General features: G+C 43.6%; 1 protein-coding gene across 1 annotated transcript; it reads left to right on the top strand.

Annotated features, from left to right (window-relative positions):
- Nucleotides 1–3,358: 3,358 nt before the first annotated feature.
- LOC307111163 (spermatogenesis-associated protein 31D1-like) lies at nt 3,359–20,945 on the top strand (the record flags this gene model as incomplete). The annotated part of the gene is made up of 7 exons (XM_079790835.1): nt 3,359–3,406; nt 3,494–6,436; nt 13,733–13,762; nt 15,316–15,361; nt 15,929–15,989; nt 16,559–16,710; nt 17,067–20,945. The coding sequence occupies 7 exons, from the start codon at nt 3,359–3,361 to the stop codon at nt 20,441–20,443; spliced, it is 6,657 nt and encodes a 2,218-aa protein (XP_079646961.1). The 3' UTR covers nt 20,444–20,945.
- Between the last annotated feature and the right edge of the window lie 319 nt (nt 20,946–21,264).

Raw genomic sequence — 21,264 nt, 5'->3', positions numbered from 1 at the left:
CCTTCCTGCTATATTTGCTGGTAATCTAAAATTGCTCTAAAAAAAATAAAGTCTAAAGAGGGAAGAAGAGGGGGATGAGGAGGAGGAGGACAAGGAGGAAGGGGAACACCTCATAATGCCCATCTCACTTGACACCAACTCTGAAGTTTTCCCTGACCTCTTTCCCCTCTCGTTCCTTGCACAATACTTAATTGCTTCTTTATCTATATTTTGCGTTCTTATTCCTACTTTTGTCATAGTTCTTATCACTTCATCAGAGTTGTTTGTAGGTTTCACTTACACGGGCAATGTCTTACTTTATTAATATTTCTATTCAAAATACTACAAAATAGAATTCAATAAGTGTGTTATGTAAATGATGGACATCTTATAGCTACTGTTTTAACTAAAGTTTTAAAGGATTTTGCCCCAGAATGTGTTCTTCAGCCTTTTTGGTATCCTAAAAAGTCTGTACCCATGTGGCTCATTCCCAGAAGGTTAGGGTAAATGGAACTTCCACCAGTAAACAGAAGAAGAGGAGGAGCAACCACAACACACAGAAGTAAGTTATGGCGCAGTAACAATCTAAAGGTTTCCAGCAGAAGCTCTGGAAAAGCCCTCGGAGGCTTTTCAATAATAGGCTCAAAGTCATTTACTGAATGGCAATGCTGCCTGAGGCAACTGAGCTCTGAGAGTGCAGACTCTTGACTTTATAGCCAGGCCTGCATCACAGAGCACTGAGGAGTCACAAAGGGTTTCTGAGGGTGGGGGAGAGGGTACACCTTTAAGAGGGTGTGTCCATAGCCCCTCCCTCCACTCAGGGACAGTGATCAGGATGGGAGTGAGGACCTTCCCTAGAAAACCGAGGACCTAGGAGAGTCCTAAACTAAGGACTTATCTCTAATGTGTCTCCTCAACTAGAAGCACAGCATTCTAGTATAGCTTTTGGAAATTACTCCTTGGAAACAGTATGACCAAGTGCAGTCTGAAATCTGAGACCAGACTTCTGTGTGGTATGTACCCTAGTTGGGGTTGTATGGAGATCTATATCTACCAACATCAGCTTGGGCATCTCCATGCTGCCTGAAATGTCCTGAGAGCTTTATTACAAAACCTAGTGGTTAGATATATGTAAAATATTTGAGATGTATTCCTCAGAGAGATCACATTTTAACCTTTTACTATTCATTTATAACTTATTGAAACAATGAAAATTTGATATTCAACATTCACAAAACTAAATAAATGTAAGATAACTTTAAGTTCTGTATCCAGGTTCATGTAAGGCAAAAATATTCTATAGAAACCACGGATTTGAGGATATACATGTTCCTGAGTGTAAATGTCTGGGCACAAGCAAAAATTCCAGGCAATATTTCAGACTTTCAAGGTGCTGGAGTCCCAAATCAAGGACTGCAAACATTAAAGGGAGACTCAGGTAATTACGAGGTTACAGATGGAACATGTAGAATATTTCATTAAGGTAAACATATATGATACAATGTGGCTGGAAAATAGCATGGGAGGATAGGGCAGAGGGACCTAGAGATGAAAGAGGGATGGAGGGAATCTGCTGGGCTGGTGGAGGGAGGGGCTATGGACATTCCCTCTTGAAGGTGTACCCTCTCCCCCACCCTCAGAAACCCTTTGTGACCCCTCAGTGCTCTGTGATGCAGACCTGGATATAAAGTCAAGAGTCTGCACTCTCAGAGCTCAGTTGCCTCAGGCAGAATTGCGGGTCAGAAAATGATTTTGAGCCTATTATTGAAAAGCCTCCAAGGGCTTTTCCAGAGCTTCTGCTGGAAACCTTTAGATTGTTACTGCGCCATAACTTACTTCTGTGTGTTGTGGTTGCTCCTCCTCTTCTTCTGTTTACTGGTGCAAGTTCCATTTACCCTAACCTTCTGGGAAAATGAACACACACAAAAGGTAAGGAACCCCGTGAAAAGCCCAAGAGAGATTTTTTATTTTTTTTTCCATTTCAAATCCCACATTTATAAATGAGTTTAGTTGGACAGAGAGACACCTATGATGGGATATCTGAGGAGAGAACAGAACATCACTTTTCTAAGGGAAGAGACCAGGCAGGACTAGGGGTTCAGGGACTCAGGTTACCATATGAAGCTCATAGACCATCTGGGTATGGCGGAGAATTCCTGTATATATAAAAAAATCCCACAGTGCCTTCATGGCCCTGGATTGGGTTTGGGATCTCTGCTAGAGATCAGAGTTCCATCACACTTCATCATGATCATATTCCCATGTCAGGCATAACTGGAACAAGCTTTCCTCTCTGTTGGGCTGATCAAGAGAGAGGTGCTGAGCACCTGGGAGCCTCTGACAGAGACAGGAGCCAGAGCTCTGTCCCAGGTCACAGGGTTTTATCTGAGGGAGCAGAGATGAGACTGTTGGCCCCAGATTTTATGCCCTCCTTAAGCAGAGGGCTTCTGACTGAGAACTGACTATGACTCTCATGGATACAATCCTATGAGCTTTTTAAAGAAGAAAAAACTGAAAACATTTAACAATTGATATAAAGAAGGAACACATAGTTCCATTAATGAGTCATATTATTCTTGTATAATGTCTGAGATTGCTAGGGAGAGGAGTGACAGAAATGTGTCCCAACCCCTCATTCTTTTGTTCTTAGCATCATCAGGGCAGAGCCAAGAGGAGGAGGAGGAAAGGTGGGACACAGAAAGGTAAGGTTCTACTCGTCGATGTGACCTCCCCAAGGGTGAACCTTTCTCCTTCCCATAAGGAACCAGGTTCATGATTTCTATGATGTCAGTTCCTCAGAGGAGAGGCTCTTGGGAAGACAGTCAGAACCAGAGACACATCTCAGATTCCCTGCTCTGCTGTCACTGGGTATGAAGCAGTGATGGGTCTGGGGAATGGGTGTTGAGCAATAGATGTTCAGAATCAGCACTTCTGTTTCCTGACTTTGTGAACTTTACTTCAGGATGATCACATTCCTCTTCGATGTAACCACTATCCTCTATGCTTCACACAGTGGTTTTCAGTATCAAATGAAATAATGTATGTGAAAGTACTTTACAAATGAAGCAACGTACACATGGGAACCTTTTTAATATTATCAATAACCATTTGACCTCACTTACTGATTCTGGGGGCTTTCAGAGTTATATGCCAATGGTGTCCTATAAAGGGACTCCTCTGTAATAGTTTTGCTTCCTCTTTCACCATGTATTATCTACTCTCCTGGTTTCCCAGATTGGAGACACTACCAGAGGGAAGAAGAAGAGAAAAAGATGCTGCTTTCTGTCCTTAAAAGGTGACTAGTCTTTCTCCTTTTTTTCCTGATCCCTCTTTAGCATGTTCTATGCAATTTCGGGATTCAGTGCAGCCTTCCGTAGTCATGGGAGGGGGTTGCCACAGGAATGGGGATTTGAGTGAAGGCCTTGGTGTGAGTGCTATTGAGTGCATCGTGAAGTCATGGACTGGGGCAATGTGAAGGGGCAGCAGGCTTCAGGTGCCCCCATCCTCCAATCAGGCCAGTAGGTCCTCCTTTCCTTATCCTGGTCCTGGCTGCAGCTTTGCATCTCCTGTCTCCTGCAGCCCCCTGGGCCAGCATCATGATTCCACCCGCTTTCGTCAGCTGTTATGTCCAGACGCCTCCTGTGAGGTGTGTAATGATGCAACTGCTGAGATGGATCAGCTGCTCTTCTCAGAGACCCTGCAAGGTGCTACTCCCTCTGTGTCCCCTTTGGCTTCTGCAGCTCCTGTGACTGAGTCATTGTTCACTCTGTCCCCTGCCTTCTCAGCAGTCCCTCCAGGAGAGCTAATACCACCTCCTCTGTCTGAGCCTTTCCCACTACCCCTCTCCAATCTCTCCCCTAACCCAGTGACCCTCATAGGTGATTTTCCATCACCAACACCATCAGTTCACTCTCTGCCATCAGAGCCTTTGCCTCCACTGGAATCTAAATTGACAGTGGATGATTCCCCGTTCCAAACCCTTGCCTTTCCCTCTCTCCCACCACATGACACTCAGAGTTCGAAAACTTTTCTGACCCTAAATACCATCTTTATTGATGCCTCCATTACCCAAGATATCAACCCCTTCCCAGATTTGGGCCTGACTTTGAATGCCACAGCATCAGTGACTTATCATGGTCCACCAACCATGTCTGTTTCACCACCACCACACTACAGTTTAACTGTGACTCAACCTAAATCCATTCACATCTCATCCAAGCCTGCTCTGGAGAGCTCATCCCTGGACAGCACTGAGACATTGTCCACTTATGTCCCTCAAGGCACTGACCATCCAAAACTGTCAATTTCACACTTTTTCTGTCAGGAAGCTTGTGTCAGAGACCCATTGCTGTCCCCCTTGGCACAAGGTGATTTCAATCAAGTTCAGGATGTGGGGTATGACTCTGAGAAAGACCTAAACACTGACATAATGAGTCTGTCCGGAGCAAATTCATTGATGTCAGGGCAGAATGTAAGGCAGAGACAACCAGAAAATGCCTCAAGAGCACACTTGAGCAAGAAGTCTGAGGAAATCAATGAGGGTCAGCTCCATGCAACTGTGCATAGTCCATGGCATGCTACCCATCAGACACTTTCTGGGCAATACCACAACAAAATAAAACAGAGACATTTGGCACTATCAGCGGCTGAGGAAAACTGCCTTAACACTTGCAACGAGCTTTCCTTCCTTGAGCGCAGTGAACAGCAGAAACTGGAAGCCCACATTACCAAGTTTCATTTGAGGAGGATGTGGGCCCTTCTAGCCAAAGTCCTAGAATCCATAAAGATCTTTAAATTGAGGGTTACTTCTCCCCATTCCCTGTCTGATTCCCAATCTTCCTCTTCAACCAAACTGATTTCTGAGAGGGATTCCAAATCTAGGGGCTTCCAGCCTGTTAGAGGAATCTCTAAAACCCTGAATCAGCCTCACCCTGTCACCTCACTTATGCGCAAGAAAGGACAGAGGACCCTTAGTCAATCACCCCTTAATATTGCCCATGGGCTTGCAGAGGAGGTTCAGAGAATTCAGGTTGCCCCACAGATTCTTCTGCCTGTTACAAACAGCATCATTGGCAAAGAAAGTGAGAGACACACTCCAAGAGCCAACATTTGTCCCCCAAAGCTGTCCATAAGGCAAGCTGGGGCTGGACATGAGCCAAAGGATCAAAGAGTGAATTCCAGTCAGAGCAAAAGGATGAAGAAATCAGAACCCGTCTCCATGCCCAACATGTCCAGGGCTGAGGAGCTTGATGCTCTTCAACCCAAAATGAGTGACATCTTGACAACCAGAAAGCTGGGAATTTCCCAAAGGGTAAATGTGAATGAGAGTAAAGGAGTAACTACTGTGACAACTAAAAGCCTCCCAGCGAAAACATCAGTTCTCCAAGATCTTAAATCAGCAGACCCTCAGAAGCAACTACTTTCTGAGTTCAAGTGGAAGCTCGAGAAGAAGCAGAGCCAGGCCCAAGGCCAACACACTCACGTGTCCCATGCCTCAGACAGCTTGACTAACAAAGCCTCCCTGACTCATGCTCAGGGTGTCTCCAGTGTGGACGGGGCAGCTCACCAGGTGCTGCATGTCCATCTGGGGAACACAGGAGTCAGTATGGAGCAGCCACAGGAGCCTTGGGTCCCTAAGAATATCTCAAGGTTGTGCCAGAATAAGAATTTCCCACCAGCTGCAAAGAAAGTGAGGCCCACAGGCTCCACATCAGAAGAGCTTACTAGTGGGAATGCAGGCTTGGGAACATCCCAACCTGGAAGGAAGAGATTTCCAACTCAGGACCTGCCATTAAAGGAGAGGCTCGGGAGCAAGTCTCCCCAGACCCCATCACAGAAGGCACAGTCTCTTCCTGAAAGTCTGTTCAGAAATCAAATGAACCGCTTTTTTCAATGGCTTCATCCTGAGATAAAATGCAAAGAGAAAGAATACTCTCAGGAAAAAGGCAGCCCCTTATCATCTACACAGAGCAGAGGCCCAGTTAAAAGTAGAGCAGATACTGGGAGTTTTCTAGAGGAGAAACTGGGGCATCAGCATGCAGTAGATATCAACTGCCCTCAAGAGCCCCTTCCCTCTGCAGTGAAGATTGAGAATGGTCAGCAGAAGGCAGTAGTGTGTGCCCCAGCAGAGCCTGTCCAGGGGCATCCTTTCAACTGCAGGACTCCCTCCTTTAAAGTGACAAATACCAAGTCCGATGGCCAAGAAGCTGTCTTCAGAGACAAGGACAGACACCCCCAGAAAGTTGTGGCATTTAAGGACCAGCTATTAGATCAGAAGCAGCCCCAATCTGTGCCCTGGAGGGGGACTGTGCCTCATCCAAGCCCCACCTGCAGGCCTGCAGCTGCCCGGGGGCCTCCTGCTCTCACCACTGCTGGAGGTGTAGTAGAGATCAATGTCTACTATGTAGACAAACACCAACTCTACAGAATTTCCCGGGAAAGAATATTTCCCACCCCCAAATAATTTTTCCTTGTGGTGATTACTGATTTGCCCTAATAAATGTTTCACTAATAATAGTGATTTCTGTGTACTGTGATGGGGGCATAGATTTGGTGTGTTTCAGAGTTTCTGCTTAGGGAAAGGAGGGATTTAGTTCAGCTCCTGCTGATTGCTTCCTTTGGGTTCAAAGTGACCAGCCCCCTTTAGCCCTTTTTGAAAAATAGATATCTTGTATCTCTCTCCCCCCACTCCACCCCTAAAAATCCCATTTCCTCCCTGATGAAGTTTAAGGAGATGGGCTCTGTCTCTTACTTTTTAGCTTAGTTTTAATAAACATGTATGGGAATATCTTCCCCCTAGGATATGCTTAATATTCCTTAAATAGCATACAATACAGGCCTTCTGTATCTGAAGAAGATCAAGGATAGGTATATATTTTCAGAAAATATCAGTGAAGAAGAGACAGTGGCTTAAGCATTATTTACTAAGTTAGTCATAAGAGGATCCCACAGTTGCGTGAACGCTGAATGGGAGTGTTGCGGGGGTGGGTGGGCGGTTATGGCTGCAGTAGATCCTGGGTTGGTTGGGGAAGGGTTTAGGAACAGCATAGATATGTTTAAAGATCTGTCTCATGGGTCAGGTTAATGTGTTGGGGAAGTGTACTTTAATCTTGACACTCAAGTATGCCTCCTGGAAAGTCACCTTGGGGAAGTCGTTCCTGCCCCTGGGTCTTCAGCTCATGGGATTGGCAACTTCCTTCCTTCCTTCCTTCCTTCCTTCCTTCCTTCCTTCCTTCCTTCCTTCCTTCCTTCCTTCCTTCCTTCCTTCCTTCCTTCCTTCCTTTTTGTTTTCTGAGCAAAAACATTACTCAGCTATCTGTGGGAGGGATGTTAACCGGGCAGCCACCTACCTCCCTGGGTAAAATAAAGCTAAAAGTAAGGAAAATACGCATTAGACTAAGTGAGAAAGTAAGATCAAACGAAGAGAGGAAAGAGTGACCTTGTTGGTGGAACAAAGGTGATACACATCATCCCGACACTGTGATCCTGTCTTGTTCCCTAGCTTCCTCAAACTGACCTCAGCTCCACCTGCCGTGGCAGATCAGAGCACTGCACAGCCTGCGATGTCTCACACCAAAAGGCATGGGCTCTTTCTTGAGCAATAAAACAGTATTTTCAGGGATGTCATCCCTGTGTTTGGTGATGGTGAAATTCGTTCCTTCCATCATGCTTGATGGAAATATGGAAGGCCTTGCCCTTTGTGTGTGTACATGTCACTTATCAGGAGGGAGGTGTCACCTTTGATATTCATGGCTTTAGGGGAGTTATAATCTCTCCCGGAATACCAATAGCTCATGAACCAGAGGTGAGTTCTCAACTATGAACCAGGGTTACTGATATTTGGGGGCTCACCTTGAACCTCCACGGGATGCTCTCTTTAGCCAAACCTGCACATATACCCACCCATGCTATAGTGGTAGGCAGGCGAGTCAACTCCACTGGTTCATACTAAAACACAAAAATGGAATGAGTGTCCTAGTGAGCACTTGAGATACTTTTTCCGGTAAGTGTTATGAGTCCTGAGTGTCCAGAAAAAACACACCAAAAAACAAACAAAAAATTAAAAAAAACTTAGTTGTCTACCGCAATCCTCTCTCACTACCACACTTGTATCTTTTGTACAGAATTTATGCTATTGACAATGTAAAAACCTTGGGGTCACCAAAAAATGCAGATTTTGTAAAGGTTGTGAGAGGGATGAAAAGGTGAAATGAAGCCTAAGGCAAGGAACCTGAAGAGGTGATCAGGCAGTGAGCACTCTAACATCCATGTGGATCAAGCAGCCAATAACCCAGCATCTTATTCCCTTCATCATCTTAGGGTCCTTTTCTTCTGTTCCAGTGCAGTTACTGCCACACTGTAGAGCAGGAACACCTTTGGCATATGGAATATAGTCTGACCTTAAACCCCTATCCTTCCAAATTATATGCCCCTTATTAATTTTTCAACTCCAGGTCATATTTCCACCTATCCCCTGGCAATTCATGAAGCTCTTGTTTCCCTCCCTTACCAAGGTAGACTTGATGGTCTATCAGGTAACCAACTTTTAAACACTCCACTATAAATGGGCCACTTCCAGTCTCCTTTAGTCCTTCCTGTCTGCCATAATTTGAACTTTGTGTTTTTTCTAGAAATGTCTTTGTATAAGTAACTGACCATTATTGAATTAAATCTTTTCATCGATTCTACTGGTGCCCCAGAACTATCTAGAAGTCATTAATTACACAAATAACTATCCCTTGTTACTAACATGTGAATAAAGCAAATGGAGCTTAGGTCCCTGTTTCCTTAATCCGTTCTCTCTTCAAAGCTACTAAAGTCTATTTCAAATCTCTTTTACTTTCCTCAAGTTGAGTCCATCTCCACTGGCTCAACAGATGAGCTAGAAGACACAAGATGGGAACTTTTCAACAAAACACTTCAAAAAGCACCTTCACATTCTTTCTTTTTCCTTCCTGTTGCATGAAAAGAAGTTTACTCCCAACCTCAAAGGAACGATACTTCCTGAAATTACCTTCTTGAGAGACATAGCTAAATTCCTGTCTTAATGGATTGATGCACCCTTGCCAAGTACCGTTTTGCCCCTCCCTCTCCTTATGAGGCATTTAACATCTTTTATTTTTAAAAAGCTTGTTAAAGAAATACATAAACATGTACAAGAGCAGATACAAAATGTATCTTCCCATGTACCCACAACCCAACTTTCACAATTATGAATTGGCATGTGTAATAAATAGATCCCATTTTTACAATAAAAGTGAAAAAGCCCATTGAAACATCTTGCCATCTGCCTGTCAGACATATTCCATGTGCCCATGTCAAAGCTCTCACAATTCTTTGATATTTATCATGTGTGGAACACATGTATGCACCACAGATGTAAACAGCATTGGTGAGGGAAAAGCACTGAGCTGTAAAGGCTTTGGCAATCAGTTCTGTTCTGCCTTTAAGTCAACCCTGAGGAGTCATTTGAGTGAGTTCTCTCAACCCCATGCAAGATGTCATCTTACAGAGCAAATCCCATGCACAATATTGCTGTTCCTTCATCACACAGTGACTGACTACACTGACATGCTAAAAGTACAGAAGTAGGAAACTACATGTTGAGTTGGCATCAATATATGTGTTTTCAAATATTTAGAAGAAATATTTTACTGTCACATTTAAAATAAGATATTGTGTTTTGAGTTAAACAGTCGATCAAACATATGTGTTTATCTATTCTCACTTCTACATTCCATTAAAAGTAAAAGATTAGATGTTCAATATCATTAGCCATCAGGGAATGCAAATCAAAAGCATTATAAGATAGCTCTACACACAAAAAAAGATGGCTAGTATCAAAAAGTCAAATGTTAAGTGTTGGTGAGCATGTGTAGAAAGTAGAACCCTCATACATTGTTGAGAATAAAAATGGTGCAGCCATTTTGGAAAATATTCTGGTACTTTTTCAAAATGTTAAATACAGAGTTATATGACCTAGCAATTCCACTTCTAAACATATACTCAAGAGAACTGTAAACATATGTCCACACAAGAACTTATAGAGGAATGTTCATAGCAGTATTATTCATAACTAGTGACCCGGTGCATGAAATTCATGCACATTAAAAGGGGATTAATTAGAGGAAATAATTTAATATTGCTATTTGCCCTTTCTCTATAATAGAAGAGTCAGAGATTAAAGAAAATTAGTAAAATGTATATGAAAACCTTCCTCCTGTCAGAGTCTGGGGCTCACCACGGGACCCAGAGTCAAGTCCCCGCCCACCCACATGCATCTCAAAATTGCATGAGACCCAGACCCGGCCGCCCCCCCCCCCCCCAATTGGGCTAGATCCAGACCGGCCAGTCCCACCCTTGTCAAGCCCTGCTGGGCAGGGGTTGTAGTCTTAGGTCCCCTGGCCCAGCGCCAGGATGGGGGTGTGTGGCTTGAGGTCCCCTGTCAAGCCCCACTGGATGGGGGGCATAGCCTGAGGTCCCCTGTCAAGCCGCGCCAGGTGGGGAGGGGGGGCACAGCCTCAAGTCCCCTGTCAAGCCCCGCTGGGTGGGGGGCACAGCCTGAGGTCCCCTGTCAAGCCCAGCCAGGCAGGGGGACACAGCCTTAGGTCCCCTGGCCCAGTGCTGGAGCAGGGGGCATGGCCTGAAGTCCCCTGTCAAGCCCCACCTGGTGGGGGGCGCAGCCTGAGGTCCCACGGCCTGGCGCTGGGGTGGGGGGAGCAGCCTGAGGTCCCCTAGCCCAGCACCAGGATGGGAAGTGCACCTTGAGGTCCCCCGTCAAGCCCCTCTGGGTGGGGGGCGTGGCCTGAGGTCCGCTGGCCTGGTGCCAAGGCAGGAGGTGCGGCCTGAGGTCCCCCAGCCTGACGCCAGGGTCGGGGGCACAGCCTGAGGTCCCTGTCAAGCCCTGCCGGGTTGGGGGCGCAGCCTGAGGTCCCCTGTCGAGCCCCACGGGGACAGGGGAGGGCGTAGCCTCAGGTCGCTGCTGTCTATCTTGTGGCGGCCATCTTGTGTCCACATGAGGGCAGCCATCTTTTACCACATGGGGACGGCCATCTGGTGTGTTGGAGTGATGGTCAATTTGCATATTACCTTTTTATTATATAGGATGTCCTTTGTGTTTTTGTTTGCCAAGAAACTCCTCCATTACAAGATTCAGTCTAGATTCACATACTGCATTTAGTTGTCATGTGCCTTTAGTCTCCTTTAATCTGAAGCCTTACCTTTTTGTGACAAGGTCCTTTTTGAAGAATATATTCTATGTGCCATTTTTATAACTACTTCTCACCTGGAAATTTCTTGGTGGAGCTGACCCTGTTTATCCTTTAAAGGATGTTTTTGTAGTTGTGAATTCCTAATGATCCTAGAAACAGCCAGAACCAGACTTGGTATAAAAAAACACCAGAGACACAAAGATGTTGAGGGATTTTTCTTAACAGAGACACCTCTGTCAGACAAGGGAGGGTATGGGAGAGGAGCGGGGGAGGCTTGAAGTGTGCCTTCCTTTTGGGTGTGGACAATGGCAAAGCTGTGGATGCAGTAGAAGACAAGCAAAGAAAGGAGCTGTCATTACTGGTAAAACTTCCTCATATGGGAGGGAAAGGATTGTGTGTCTGGGGTCAAGACTGATTCACCAAGACTCAGCGAGGGAACGCAGGCAAGCAAAGTAAGGAATTGACACAGTAGGCTTCATTTCAGAAATTTATATCTAAAGAATGAAGCTGAAGAGTTACTATTAAATGATTAGCTGGCATAAAGAGATGAAATAAATACATATACAACACCAACAAAAAACCGTATTATTGTTTTAAAAGGTATGGAGATGCCAATAGGGATTTTGGTAAAAAGTAAGAAAGTAGAGTGAGAAAAAAATCATAAACTTTTCATGGAAGAAGTAACCATAGGTGTGAATCAAGAAACACAAAAATGTGTTTCTAGTGGGTTGCGCTCTTTAAAAGTTATGCTAAAGAAAAGCCCATTCTCTAAGTCAAGGTGAGTTTAGTCCTGAGGGTTGTGGGACAGTCCAACTGCTCTGTAAAATGAAGAAATTAAAGTATTGCAGGGAGAGAAGGGATTTGGCAGAGAGAAGAAAGAGGGAAGAACAGGGAGAGAGAATGTATGGCTGGAAGGGGCTGAATAGCCTAAAAGAGATACTGGAAGAAAAATTATTTGCCCTGTCTGTCTCTCTCTCTCTCTCTCTCTCTCTCTCTCTCTCTCTCTCTCTCTCATCATTTTGTTCATTGTTACAGGCTACTCTGTTCTTTAATATTTTCAGTGAATGTGGATTCTTTAGGGAGATAGGAGGGTGGGGCTGCTGATGAATAGATTTCAGGTTTCATTCAAGTAAAAACATTATACAAAAGGGGAAGCTGCCGTTGAAGACAGTAGGTCTTGGATGTGTAAATCCCTGGGCTCAGCAGACTTTGAAAGGTTATGTAGGGTCCAAAATGAGATCACCAAGCATTAAAGGATCTCAGGGACTACCTGGGTAACGGGAAGAATAAACAGAAAAGTTCATTAGGGTAAACCTAGGGTGTGGTGAATGGGTGGAGTTGGAAGTTAGGTTAGAGCGATGCAAAGGGACCTGTAGGAATGGACAGATCTGCTGGGCTGGATGACCGGTGGGTTGTGAGTTTACCTTCCTTTAGTTGTCCCCTCCCCCACCCTCAGAACCTCCGGTGTCTGTGCTGAAGCTCTGTGATGTGTGTGGGCCTGGAATTCTAGTCAAGAATGTGCTCTCAATGTCCAGCTGCCTGAGGCAGCAAAGAACTTTCAAAGATGCAAACCACCTTCTTTGTCTGAGCAGCCTTACTGAAACATGGCTACAGTCCTGCTCAACTTCCTAGTGATTCCCATCTTTGCCTTCCTGTGTGGGGTGGGGCTCCTTCTGCTGTCTCTGTATCACCTAAAGAAGGATCCATCTTTCCCAGTATTTTGGAAACAGAGAGACATCAATCAGGTAAATATTAAATTTATAAATAATAAATTGTTCCAGATACATGCCTTTAATATAATCAAATTTTCTAAGTACTGCTTTAGCTGCATCTTACAACCTTTAATTTGTATTTATATTTTCACTTAGTTTAAAATTCTTTTTTTTTTCTTTTGATTCTTTTCCCTTCACCCATGTGGTTGTAGTATATGTTGTTTAATCTCTAAACACTTTGGGGATTTCTAGCTGTCTATCTGTAATGGCTTTCTAGTTTTAATTCCTTTATTTGTCTGAAAACATTCTTTGTATGACTTCTTTTATATTTGTTATAGTGCGTTTTATGGCACAGAATGTTTATTGCAGAATGTTTCATGTGTGAATTCTGTTGTTGGATGAAGTTTTTATAAATATTGATGAGATCAAGTTGATTGACAGTGCTGTTCAGGTCAACTATATCCTTACTGATTTCCTGCCTGCTGAATCTATTCTTTTCTAATAGAGGGGTGTTGAATTCCTCAATAATAACAGCAGATTCATCTATTTCTACTTGCAGTTCTACCTCACATATATGTGAATTTTTACCTCACATATTTTGATACTTTGTTGTTAGAGGTTAAGGGTTATTGTGACATCTTGGGGAATTGACCCCTTTGTTGTTATGTAATGCCTCTCCATGTATGATAATCCCTAAGTCTGTGTCACATCTGAATGGGATCTGAGGCTTGCTTGGTTTATTCAAACTACTTTTTCTTGCTTTTAACGTGACATAATTTTTTGTTAGAAGCCAAACATGACGTATTGGGTAACAAGAACTGGAGTAAATAGACCATCAGCATGAAGTTTTATGTGTTCTGGGTAGGTGTTGACTGTGTTTAATATTTACTATAGCTGTATATGTAAGAGTCTTCAAATTATTTTAGTTTTTTTTAAAAAATGTTGTCTCCAGTGATGTCTTTAGGTTTCCCCAAGTCTCCTCCTTAAATAGAGCCTATGCCTAGCTGTTCTTACAGTGTGATCCCCTTACTATTCTGGAGCTCTGTTGATGTGGTGGTAAGGTCTTGGGGGAGTGCATATGATTAAATCTTAGGCTTTTAGTGCACTTGTGTCCCTGGCTTGTGATGTCTACAAGTGTTTATAACCTTTTTTCTTTTTCTTTTCACTCTTTAGATGAGACAAGAAGGCTAGAGAGGGCTACAATTGAGTAACTGTCCTTCTCCCATGTAAGATAAGGTTCTGGTAGTCTTTTTGCCAACTGAGGAGGCTTCTGTGATGGATATCACTCAGGGAATATTTCAAAATGTTTCAAAATGGTTATCTTTCACCTCATTCCACACCTTGGCCAGAAACAGAGTTTTTTCATTGTGAGAACCTAATGGAGTTCTTGGGCGTAAAATCCATAAATAGTTGAGGGCCCCCACATGCATCCTCCAGCAATTTGTCAATGGGTCTTTTAAGTGTTCCTACCATTTTATGGCCCCAGTGGCTTCTGCTCCATGTAAGTGGATCTTGACTATGATTCTCTGAATTCACTATCTATGAAAACTTTGGGTAGAGCTTTGCCCTTTGATCTCGATTCTCTGATGACTCCACAAAAAGTAATTGCTTTTCCATTTTTTCAGGTTTTTGCTTCTATAAACTGGACAGATGTCTTTCATATAAGCACTTTAAATATCAGATGTGGAACCAGACATTTCCCCCCAAAGAATGATTCTTTATTTTCCTGTTACTCTTCTCACATTTATAAATGAGTTTGTTTGGGTTAGAGAGCCACTTAAAATGGGAAGTCTGAAGAGAGAATAGAGAACATCACTCTTCTAGGGGAAGAGACTGAACAGGTCTAGTGGTTCAGGGAAGATTAATATTTCACAAACCATCTGGGTGTGGTGGCATGTTGCTGGATAAAATCCCAATATAGTATATCTAGCTCTAGATTGTGTTATTTAGAGAGTTTGGGATCTTTGCACTTCATCATGAGTCACATTTCCCTGTCGGTTGTACCTGGACCAAGCCTTCCTTTGTATTGAGCTGATCAGGAGAACAGTGCTTAGGCCCTGAGTGCCTCTAGGCGAGGCTGGAGCCGGAGCTCTGTCCCAGGTTACAGGGTCCTAGCTGAGGGAGCACAGATGAAGCTGCTGGCCTCAGATTTTATGTCCTCCTTAAGCAGAGAACTTCTGACTGAGAATACTAAGAATGAACCTCATAGATACAATCCTTCTTTGAGTTTTTCAAAGAAGAAAAAGATTGAAAATATTTTATCCCCCTTAAAACTTAATGAAAGATAAAAATGCAAATTATATTAATTGAAATAGAGAGTTGTATTATTTTTGGATCATAACTGTCTCAGTTTCCTATGGAGAGGAGTGAAAGAAATGTGTCTTAGCCCCTCATTCTTTTCTTTTTGTTCTCAGCACCAGGGCAAAGCCAAGAGGCGGAAAAAAGGTGGTAGACAGAAAGGTAAGGTTCTGCCTAGTTTATGTGAGATCTCCTTTCTGTACTTTCCATGAGGTCCTAGGTCCATAGTCTCTGAGGATGTCAGTCTAGATACAGTCCCTCTCAGAAAACGGAGCCTTCAGAGGAGAGGCTCATGAGAAGACACTCAGAACCTGAGACACTTCTCAGATTCCCTGCTCTATAATTCCTGGGTATGAAGCAGTGATGGACCTGGGCAATGGGTATTGCCCATAGGTGGCCATGTGAGATGTCGAGAGCCATACTACTAACTACTAATTTTAAAAACGACAAACTTTCTGGAACTGAAATTCCCCTTTGAGATAACCATTGATCAATGCTCCTCAAAGGGTTGTTTTGAATATAATATGAGATAATATATGTGAAAGCCCTTCGTGAATGAGAAAACAATACACATCTGGGCTTTGTTATTATTACTGAACATGTGACCTTGAATCCCAGTTTTTGGGGATCTCCAAATCCAATTTACCAAGGGTACCTTTCAAGAACATTCTAAATAGCCTCCTATAAGATGTTTTTGCTTCTACCTTCATCACTTTCCTGGTTTCTCAGGTTGGAAAACTTACCGGAGCGAAATGAAGGAGGCAAGGAAGGTGCTTTCTCTTCTGCAAAGGTGACTAAACTTTATTGCTTTGATTCTGTAATCCTCTTTTTAGCAGTGTCTAAGGCTCTTTAGCAGAGTCTAAGGCTTTTTAGCAGAATCTAGGGCTTCAGTGAAGTCTGGGATTGACAGGGGAAATCATCAGAATCAGAATGTGGAAGCCTTTGGGAAAGGAGTACAAGTTATATTGTGAGATCAAGGAAGTGTCGAAATTGAAAGGATGGTATACAGTGTGAAGCCTTACCTGTGCCAGACCTGCCAAGATCCCATATGTTTGTTCTGGTCCTGGCAATAGTTTTTTTTGTTTTATTTATTTATTTATTTGTTTGTTTGTTTGTTTGTTTGTTTTATTTCAGCGAGGAAGGGAGAGGGGAGAGAGAGATAGAAACATCAATGATGAGAGAGAATCATTGATTGGCTGCCTCCTGCACACCCCCTACTGGAGATCAAGCCTTCAACCTGGGCAAGTGCCCTTGACCGGAATTAAACACGGGACCCTTCAGTTTGCAGGCTGACGCTCTATCCACTGAGCCAAACCAGCTAGGGCATGGCAATAATTTTGTACCTCCTTTCTCTTGCAGCTCCCGGGGCCGTCATCATGATATCCAATTTCATCAATTATTATGTCCAGAACCCTCCTGTGAGGAATGTAATAATGCAACTGCTGAGGTCAACCAGCTGCTGTTCCCAGAGGACTTAGAAGATGCTACTCCTTTGGCTTCCACAGTTTCTGGTACTAAGTGATCATACTCTCTGTCTCTGCCTTCTCAGTAGTCCCACTAAGAAACCCAATCCCTACCCCTCTGCCTAAGCCTTTTCCACCACCACCTCATATTTTCTCCCCTAATCCAATGACCCCCATAGTTGACTTTGTTTCACCTTCACCATTGTGTTACTTTCTGCCACTAGACCTTCTCCTACTTTAGAATCCAAATTCCCATTGGACCATTTCCCACCCAAGCCTTACCCATCTCCCACCACATGACAATCAGAGAGTGGATCCTATTCTCCAATAAGAATCTATTTTGTCTCTGAATACCATCTTCTCAAGTAATCCCATCCTTACCCAAGATATCAACTTCTTACCAGGTTTGTCACAGTCAACGAATCCCACTGATTCACTTGCTTGTCAACACATCCCACCAATGCTGTCTACTTCACCACTACCAGACTGCCCTTCCACTGTGATTCAATTGAAATCAATTTTCCCCTCACTGAAGCCTGTTCCAGAGGACTTGTCTCCGGATAGTACTGGTGGATTGTCCACTCATCAACCAATAATCAGAGACACTGACAATTTGAACTTGTCAATATCAGACAATTCCTGTTGGCAGGCTTATGCCAAGAACATGTTTCTCCCCACATTATCATGCTCTGATTTTCAGCAAGAGCATGTTTTCCTCCATCTACCAGAGACTGGTCTCTGGGGAGACTCTGTTTCAAAGCACATGGAGGCCAGTAGCCATTCTTTCCTTGGCCTTAATGTCCAGGCACTCCTGGAGAGACAAATAAAAAAGAGAAAGGCTTTGCAGATTTTAGAGAAGGAAGAAAATAAGCAGGGACCATTTTCAAAACAAATTTGGTCAGAATACCAACAGTCATCGTTAGGGAATTCATTGCAACTACTTGATGTACAGAACACCGTCGTCCCCCAAACTGGCTGGAACATTGAAGACAAACCAGAGCAGCTGCAAAATAGCCAGGCGCTATTTTATGCCAAGACATTGGAAGAAAACTTGCAGCAGAAATATAGCCAGCTCTTCTGGGGTCTTCCCTCTTTGCACAGTGAGTCCCTAGTAGCTACTTTCCTGGTTTCCAGTAGTAGCTCCCCACTAGAAACTCGCTTTGTCCTATTCAATGGAATTTGTAATGCTTCCATAATCAAAATGCAGCATCAAGGATCTCCACCATTTCCTCATTTCCATTTCCTTCCCCTAAATGTAGATCCTCAACATTTGCCTCAAATCAAGCCCCAGACACAATATTTCACTCAGGTCCAGCCCCAGCCCCAGCCCCAGCCCCACTTTCAATCCCAACTTGCAATCCTACCATCTTCTTCTTCATCCCAGATTAGGGACTGTGGAATGTCTTTCAATAGATCTCAGAATGAGTCAGACTCTAATATCTTGGATGAAAATCAACACCTGGAATGCCATATATTGCAGAAGCAACAGGAAAGTTTGCAGGGTTTAGTTCCTATTCTCCAAAATGCTCAAGATAACACTTGTCCTCAAGCTCCCAACCTTCCATTGGTCAGCCAGTCATCCCATGCCTATGTACCAGTCTCCATCCTTCCTGGCCATTTTCATACCACCAATGAACCTCAGGGGCAACTGCAGCTCTATGCTCCGAGTAGGGTAATCCCATTCCAATGCCATCATGCCTGTAGGAATCTAGAGCCTCTAGAACTGATAGTACCTCAGTGTAAATTAACAGAAACCCCTCTGCAGAAAGACAGGCATGCTCACTTACAACTCTCTGAGCTTCAGGGAGAATGTAGCAAGTCTCTAGGCAAGAATGAGTTGTGTTTCCCAGGACGTTTATGTGAGGGGGTTCCACAAAACTTTCAACTAAGGGAGGACATAAAGAGGAATCTTGGGTATATCCTAGAGAAGAGCCCAGAAGACAGCCCACAAAGGATCTCAGAATGCTACTTAGTAAAGCGTCTGAGGGCGGCCTCAGAGACAAAAAGTAACTGTGTGTGTCACCCGAGTCACTTAGGAAATAAATTATTAAGTGTCTCAAGGAATGGCATAAACCAGAATAAAATTAAAGCCATTCTTAGATTACATTTGAGCAAGAAGTCTTCGCAGATCACTGAGGGTAGAATCCCTATAGGTGTGTGTCATTCATGGATGGCCGAGGACAATACATGGCCTCCTTCTGGGAATTCCTACACCAATAAGAAAATTACAAATTCAAAAAACACAATGACTGGTAGAGTCTTCTGTCAGATTACCACTCAAGAGCTTTCTTTTCTTGATCCCAACACTAGACAAGTGCTAGAAGCCCATATTATAAGGTTTCGTATGAATCAGAAATGGGGCCTCCCACTAAAGGTTATTCAATCCATAAAATTCTATACAGCAAGAGAAGGTAAAACATGGCCTCTTCCCCAGTTTGACTGTACCTCCTCAGCCATCCATATTTCTAATGTAGTTTCTGAAGCTGAGGTTTTCAAGCCCTTTGAGGGGAGCTCCAAAGCTTTTCAGGAAAACAAGCTGAGAATAAATTCAGTAGGTATCCTGGAGTATCCTCCCCCAGCTTTCCCATATGTAAGCTGGGAAGGACAGGGGGTCCTGAAAACATCACATGCTGGTATGGAACATAAGCTTGCAGAGAATGTCCAGAAAACTGTGTGTGGCAGGCAGACTTTTCAGCCCCTCATGCACCACATCATAGACCAAGGGAGACAGAGTGAGACTGTACTGAACAACAGATACAGCCCAAAGGTGCCCAGGAAGCTAGCTGGAGCTGGACATGAGCCCAGGGATGAGAATGTGAGTTCCCGTGATAGAGCAAAATTGATTCAGGGCCAAAAGACAGTGGCGGGAAATTTAAAATATTTTCCCATCTCCAAAATGTTCAGTGAGATATTAAAGGCCCAGGAGCCATGTGCAATTAAATCACAACCTTGTGACATCTTGGCAACTCAGGAGTTGGGAGTCTCCCAAATGATAAATCTCAATATGAGTAAAGAAGAATCTCCCCTGACCACTGAGTGTCCCTCACCAAAAATATTAAATCCCCCACATTCTAAACTATCAAACCTGCAAAAACAGCTCGTTGATGAGTTAAAACTTAAATTGAAGAGCAGGGAACAAAGCCGCACTCAAGGCTGTCCCACTGACATGTCCCTTACTTCAGATAGCTTTCCTTCCCTAGCCTCACCGACTCTGCCCCGGAGCATCTCCAGTGGGCACATGGGAGCGTACGAGGGACCTCATGTCTACTTTGAGGACAGCACAGAGCTCAAGCAGGAATCCTGGGTCCCTAAGAATGTCTTACAGAAGTGCCAAGATATCAATTTACCACCAGCAGCTAAGAAAGTGAGAACTTTGGATTCCAAAGCAGAAGAATGGAGAAGTGAGGATTCAAGTGTATGGACATCTAAAGCTAGAAAGAAGAGCCACCCTGTTGAAGACAGAGAATTAGAGGGCACTTTCCTGTCTTTGTCACAGAATGAACAGTTTCCTCCTGATAGTTACTTCAAAAAAAAGAGGAGGGAATTTACTCAGTGGATCAATTCCAAAAGAAAAAGTAAAGAGCTGGAAACTTGCCAGCAAAAAACTAACTTCATGCCAACCTTAGCACAGGAACATGACTTAGCTGAAAGTGCAACTATCTTTTTGGATTGTGGGCTTCCTGAAGCTCATGAGCTCATGACAGCCATTGGGAAAATCCTAGAGGAAAAAGTGGCAAATAATCATGAACTTCAGGCCTTCCATTTAAGTCAACAGAAGTAGGAACTGCAGGCCTAGGAAGAGCCTGACAAGGGACATCCCTCCAACTATGAGGGGCTCTCTCTGAACCACTACCAAGAAGAATGTGCAAGTACCAAATGCTGTAACCAAGAATCTGTCACTAAGTAGAGTTTTCTTGCAAGTGTTACAAAGAACAGAGTCAGGATCAGACATCCTTAGAAAGTTGTAGCCTTCAAGGACCAGCTACTGTGCCGGAGTCAACATCCTTCCCCACACTCTCGATAGCCCATCCAAGACCCACCAGCATGCATCAATTATGCCAGGTCCCTCCAGCCTCTCTCCCCCCTGATGAAGACACTGCACTCAGAGATTTGACTCTTCTTTTCAAACAGAAAACATTTCTCCAGCACTCTCCAGCATCACCAAGGAGAAAAAATTTCTTTAAAGAAATCATTTGGTCCTTGTTGACAAAGCCTCACAATTTTCATGACAACAAAGCCTCTGATGAAAACAATCTTTCTTTAAAAATAACTGAAGATATTGATCCTGCTCAATAAATGTTTCTTTTAATGGAGTAGGGTGTCCTCTGTGTACTGCACTGGGTCTTGGGTTTTTCATATGCATGGACTTGTGCTTAGAAAAATGAAGGAGTCATTTCAGTTCTGATTTCCTCTTTTTGTTTCTAAAAGATGACCAGTCCCTTGTAGGGAGTCTAGGTGGCCTCAGTTTTATCCTGGGATCCTTTATTTGACCCTGCTCAGATTTCCTGTAGTTAAAAACACTATTTTCTCATAGACAGTACAAAAAGTTTACTCTAAAACCTTTCAGGCATTTCCAAAGTGAGAAAAACCCTAAAGTCCAGA

Source organism: Cnephaeus nilssonii (assembly GCF_951640355.1).
Source record: "Cnephaeus nilssonii genome assembly, chromosome: 14".
Classification (NCBI taxonomy): Eukaryota; Metazoa; Chordata; class Mammalia; order Chiroptera; family Vespertilionidae; genus Cnephaeus; species Cnephaeus nilssonii.
The sequence above is the reverse complement of the archived record's forward strand: the minus strand, read 5'-3'. Positions and strand labels throughout refer to the sequence as shown.